The sequence below is a fragment of the Melospiza georgiana genome, chromosome 8 (genome assembly GCF_028018845.1).
Source record: "Melospiza georgiana isolate bMelGeo1 chromosome 8, bMelGeo1.pri, whole genome shotgun sequence".
In the NCBI taxonomy this organism is placed as follows: domain Eukaryota; kingdom Metazoa; phylum Chordata; class Aves; order Passeriformes; family Passerellidae; genus Melospiza; species Melospiza georgiana.
This window is the reverse complement of record NC_080437.1, coordinates 21,865,585-21,871,429: the sequence shown is the minus strand read 5'-3', so window position 1 is coordinate 21,871,429 and position 5,845 is coordinate 21,865,585. Positions and strand designations below refer to the sequence as shown.

Genomic DNA, 5,845 nt, shown 5'->3' with positions numbered 1-5,845 from the left:
GGCTCATTGGCCAGACGGCGCCGTGGCAGGAAGGGGACAGAGACCACGCGGGCTCCGCCCCGCGCCAATAGAAACCTATCGAAGGGTAACCCGAGCCCAGAGAAACCCGCGGCGGCGGTGCCAGCACCCAGCCGCCGCGGTCGGGGCCGGCTTTCCGCAGGGGCGGCCGGGGGCGCGGGGGTGCGCGGGCGGTGACCGCGCCATGCAGTACCAGCCTCCGGGCGCGGCGCCGGCGGCCCTGGGCGTCGGCGTCCCGCTGTACGCGCCCACGCCGCTGCTCCAGCCCGCGCACCCCACGCCCTTCTACATCGAGGACATCCTGGGCCGCGGCCCCGCCGCCGCCCCGGCCCCCCACTCCCTGCCCGCCCCGCCGCCGCCGACGCTGCCGTCGCCCAACTCCTCCTTCACCAGCCTGGTGTCCCCGTACCGGACCCCCATCTACGAGCCGACCCCCGTCCACCCGGCCTTCTCCCACCACCTCGCCGCCACCTATGGCACGGGCGCCTACGCCGGGCCGCTCTACTCCTTTCCCCGCGCCGTCGGCGACTACGCGCACGCCCTGATCCGGCAGGACCCCCTGGGTAAGCCATGTGCCCCCCTCCGCCCTCCCCGGCTCCGGCGCAGACCTCGTCCCGTCCCCATCCCGCCGTCGGGGCAGGGGTAAATGGGAAGTGTCCAAAAGCGGTCCCCTTTCCCGCCCGCCCCGCCGCTTCTCTGTGTTCCCCCGGCTCCCTCCGGCCCCCGTCTGATTTACAGTAAATTAAGGACGTGCCGTGCTCCGGGTCTGTCAGCGAAACCACAGTGCGCGGCCGCCGTGACTCAGATTTGTTTTCCTTCAAACCAAGTGACTCTGAGAGTGTCCTTAGTACTGTCGCGTGTGGTTTTGGTGGGGAGTTTTAATTGTGCTTGGAGATCGCATGGCAGATCTCAGTCTTTCCTGCGGATGACTTGAAAAACACTCGGGAGGCCGGCTCCGCTCGCTGGGGCCCCCTTGGTTCCTCTGCGGGTCGGCTCGGGCCGGGCCGGGCCGGGTCGGGGGTCCCGGTGGTTACTTCGCGCCTTTGGCCGGGAAGCGACCCCTCTGCGGGGGCTGAGCCCCGTGCCCGGGCTGCAGCACTTGTTCTTAGTGATTGCAAAACTGGACCTGACTCACCACATTTGTGCAGTGAAAGAGGCTGACCCTTTCCGTTCATACAGGAAACCTTGAGCTCTCGATAGGAGTAAATCTGGTTTCAGAAGCTGTTAAGTGTTTTCCTGGCCGCCTGAAGCAGGCTCTTCCCCGGGAGTCGTGCACATTGCTGATTACTTTATCGACATCCTCAATACAGACAAATTCAGGAAACACTCGACTTCTGATAGCCGGGATCCGTTTTTCTGATATTGTTCATTTCCTCTGTGTGGGATGTGACTTTATGACAGCTAAAATAACCAGTTGCTTCCTATTTTTTGAGTCTGTTTTGCACAAGAATTACTAAAGCCTGACGCAAGCAAAATCTCGAAAAACAATGCAGCAAATTGCAAAGGGTGCAGGCAGAAAGACAAACAGCGTGACTCAGTTGCGCTGGCCGGAGCCTCCTGCCCCGGGACGCGGCTGCGGCTCCGCAGCGGGGCCGGTTCCCCGGCGTGTCGCTGCCTGCCCCGCCTCGCCCCTCACCCGGCCCCGGATGAGCCTGGCGGGCACCCCGCGGCTTCTGGCGGGCAAAGCCCCAGCCGAGGGTGGGGGACATGCGGGTTCTCCTTCCTAGAAACCCAGTGCCCTCCTGTCGGCGCATCACCCCTGCCCAGCCCCGCGATGTCCCCGCTCTCCACAGGGACCCGGGAGACGGTTTCTTTAGGACTTCGCAGTGAAAGAGCAGAAGGAAGCAAAGGTCTTTTTTTTTTTTTTTTTGGTCTCTTTCTTTGCGAGATAGACCAACAGGAAACACATTGACGGAAATGTTGCCAAAGCCCGTAAAGTGACTTTAACTGGTCTCTCCGTTTGGCGGAGGGGAAAAAATCAGAGAGGGGAAAGATCAGAGTAGGAACTGAGAGAAATAAAATCAGGCGAAGGAAATTAGCGAGCCTAGACCCGGCGCGCTCCCAGGCCTGGCCGGGGCTGGGCAGGGGCTCCCCAGTCCCGCGTGTCCGTGGCCGGCGGTGACCCTCGGCTCTCTGCCTCTCTTTGCAGGGAAGCCGCTGCTCTGGAGCCCCTTCATCCAGCGGCCGCTGCACAAGAGGAAGGGGGGGCAGGTCCGCTTCTCCAACGACCAGACCATCGAGCTGGAGAAGAAGTTCGAGACGCAGAAATACCTCTCCCCGCCGGAGAGGAAGCGTCTGGCCAAGATGCTGCAGCTCAGCGAGAGGCAGGTGAGGCCATGCCCGCGCCCCGGGGAACCGCACCCCTTCCCCTTCGCTCCAGGCCCCGCCGTGCAGCTGCTGTTGCTGCATCGGGACCCGGCCGGCTCAGGGTTGGCGGGAAGGGGTTTTTGACAGGTTCTTGCTTTTTGCTTGTGGCTTGGGAAAGGCTCTGGGCGCTAACTGGCTCCAAGACTACCCTGCACCTTTTCTCGTTGTCGTTGCTCAGGTCAAAACCTGGTTTCAGAATCGCAGAGCCAAATGGAGGCGTCTAAAGCAGGTACGGAGATGTTTCTGTTTCTATAGAAATAAGTATTTTAATTGTCTTATCTTACGCCGTGCTCGCCTATTCCAGGTTGTATGCAGAAGTCATCTGAAAGGCTGTTTAACCTCTTCACCTTGATTAAAAAGACAAATAGTCATGCTGGAATCCATGAGGGCTCGTTCAGGCAGCACTAACGTTAAAAGCTTCTAATGCAGTTCCTATATCAATTATGCCTGTCTTTCACACACCACCTATTAAAACTCCACGGTAATTGTTTTGTAAACCCATATGTTGTTTAGCCAATTAACGTGGAGAAGATAAGTAATTGTCAGTAAATTACCTAGGCAGTTTTTTGGGAGAATATTAACTGGTGTTTTAAAATGCCCTCTTTTGATAAACACAAGTTGATGTATTTTGCTAACAAAGGAGAAAGCAGGTACAAACACCTTGTTTGGTTTGACGAGCCACATGGAAAATTGAGTAGTTTTTACCTTCCTTTCACAAGCAGTTACAATGCAGTTAAAGCAGTTTCCCCTCCCTTAGAAATCATGCTCAAGCAGGTAATTATTTAGGGATTTTTATGGCACATAGGAACTCAGCAAAACTGAGGTCCCTTGGCTCAAATATTTTTGAAAAATTCCAACATCTTGACCTGAGTCTGGCTTCAGCTAATGTGACATGGATGCACACAGTTTACTGGCAGATTTGCCTTTAATGTAAAAGTAAAAAGAAAAGTAAACTAATCACGGTACGGTGCTCTAGATTAATCTGTTCTGTGACCTTCACCTGAGTTTAACTCAATCTTCAGTTGATTTTTTAATAAAGTTCTATTATTCTGGCAAGAGGCCGCCTAGGGCCCAGCCCATGCCGCAGTGTCCGGAGAGCTTGCTTGGGATCTCGGCCATTTTAAGTCATTTCCTCCTTTTCATTCAGTCGCATCCATTTCTCCAAGCCCGCACAGTTATATCATGGGTACGTGTCCTTGCCTGCTTTTTCTTTCACATAGCATTTCGTGCCCCCTTAGGGGACTGGGCTCTCCAGACAGGAGCCAACATAGGGCTACTCTTGCCTTCACAAACAGGGGTTTGATTTGGTTTTAGTGGTGAGTGTTTTAATGTTGAGTTTTAGCTTAATTGGTAGTTTTTTTGCATTTGCTTTTGGACCACTGATGGATTCAACCTCCCTCCTCTTGCTGTCGGGTGTAATTAAAGAAAGATCAGGGCGGGAGGAAGCTGTGTGTCGGTGTTTGTAGACTCATAATAAACATTTGCTTTGCTAAAGACAAAAGTTCAGAGGTTCCTGGGCTCCAGCAGCTCCTGACTCTTTTGAAGTGGCTGCGATAACCATCGCCAGGGAGCCCTATTCACGGCAGCAGCCCCTGTGGCTGTGAGGGAGTGGGATCAGAGCCCTCGCCCGGCCCGGTCCCACTCGGGCAGGTTTATAGGCAGGAGGCCCAGGGAGGCAGCAGGACACCTGCCTTTTTCTGCAAGGTGGTTTTCCCACACAGCACAGCTGGAATTCCCTGGCCTCCTGTCTCTGTGGCCTCTAGTTCTGTGCCAAGCAGGATTCTTTCATTGCAGGAGAACCCCCAGGTCACCAAAAAAGAAGAAGTAGAAGGTGCTGACAGTCACAGTGAGCAAAGGCCAGAGAGCTGCCAGAGCCCCGAGCAGAAGGGTAAGGAGGTCTCTCTGGATGGCTCACAGTACACCCCCTCACCAGCCTCACACGAGGACCTGGAGTCAGATGTCTCTGAGGACTCTGATCAAGAAGTGGACATTGAAGGTGATAAAGGCTATTACACTGCTGCCCACTAACAGTCCCATGCAGAGAGCGGACCTAACTCGGCTTGCACTTTACCAGGGGCTGGTTTGAAAGAATATTGTGCTACAGGAGAAAACTTTCACCGTTATATTGAAAGAAAAAAGCATCACCAAATAGACTAATTTTATAACAAGCAAAGAAAGAAAGAAAGATGTACTTTCTGCAAACAGTTCAGTTTTGCCATCTCTAATTTGGTTAAAGGACCATGGTTTGTATTTAATTGTTTGTAAGATGTGTTTGTACAATTATCAATGTTCTAACTGGAATATTGTTCTGCACCCTGTCCTTACTCATGGTGGTGGAGAGGGTCTGAATCAGCTGCTGTCGGTGATCAGGCAAAACTCTAATTAGTGTGGAAGTGAGTATGGATTGCAGGACTAAGCCCTTTATATGTGTAAACAAACGTACTTTAAATAGATTAATATAAACGCCCTTTGTAAGCAGAGAGGCATGTTCTGTGAAATAGGAAGGGATTTGACCATCCCGAGAAGTGCCTTATACTCACACCCTTTTGTGTGCTCTCTACGGAGACATCCTTCCTTTGTCAGGTAGAGTTGTCAGACAGATTCCTTTTTCTTCTTGTGTGAGATTAAATGTGCCTTCTCAGATTTCTGAGAATTTTGCCTCACAGTTTGGATGGTTCAATTTGCAGAAAAAAAAATATTTTTCTCCTTCAAAATCTCTAGCACGGTTTTTTATGGATTTCATATTTGAGAAGAAAATGCAGGGAGTGATAGGGCCTTGCTGCAGGGCATAAGTGAAGCACACGGCCGTGGGAAGATAATGCCTATCGTAAATGTATCTGCTTCTGTACATACTAGTTTTCTTTAAAAATCTTGTGGTTTTATACCTCACATTGTTCATATTTTGTACATATTTGTTCAGTGTTTAAAAAAAAAAAGGCAAAACCTGGTATTTAATTTTTGATGGACATATCTGTGAAATAAACCTAAACTCTGCAACACTCGCCACTCTGGCCGTCCAGTTACTGGCAGGAGAAAACCCAAACTTCTCCTTTGCCAGGTGTGTTGTAAGCGCCTTTCCCTCAGTACTGTGCCAGCCATCAGCCACCCTCGGTTGCAGGAGTCTCTTGTGGGCTCTCTGCTGTATTTTTTTGCTGTGTTTCAGCCTCTCACCCAGCAATTTGGTTTTGCCCACACGGGAACGGGCTCTGTGGCGGGAGGAGGAAAACCTGGCTGGCAAGCCCGGGCTGGAAGCGTGGGTGTTTACCCCCGAGTCGCCCTGACCTTGGGGGGCCGCAGAGGGGCGCGGGCTGGAGGAGGAGCGGGGCCGGCAGGGTTTGCTCGGGCCGGGCATCGACCCCAGCCGGGCAGACGCTGACCCACCTGAGTCAACAGTGGTTATTCATCGGCATTTCTCCGAAATGACTCGGGGAAGGAGCACGGATCCCGGGCTGTGAGAATT

General features: G+C 53.1%; 1 protein-coding gene across 1 annotated transcript; it reads left to right on the top strand.

Moving 5' to 3' along the window:
• Nucleotides 1-202: 202 nt before the first annotated feature.
• On the top strand, nucleotides 203-5,384 carry HHEX (hematopoietically expressed homeobox). The gene is made up of 4 exons (XM_058029300.1): nucleotides 203-581; nucleotides 2,168-2,346; nucleotides 2,564-2,614; nucleotides 4,180-5,384. Exons 1-4 carry the CDS (start codon nucleotides 203-205, stop codon nucleotides 4,411-4,413), a joined length of 843 nt encoding a protein of 280 aa, XP_057885283.1. The 3' UTR covers nucleotides 4,414-5,384.
• The last annotated feature ends 461 nt before the right edge of the window (nucleotides 5,385-5,845 follow it).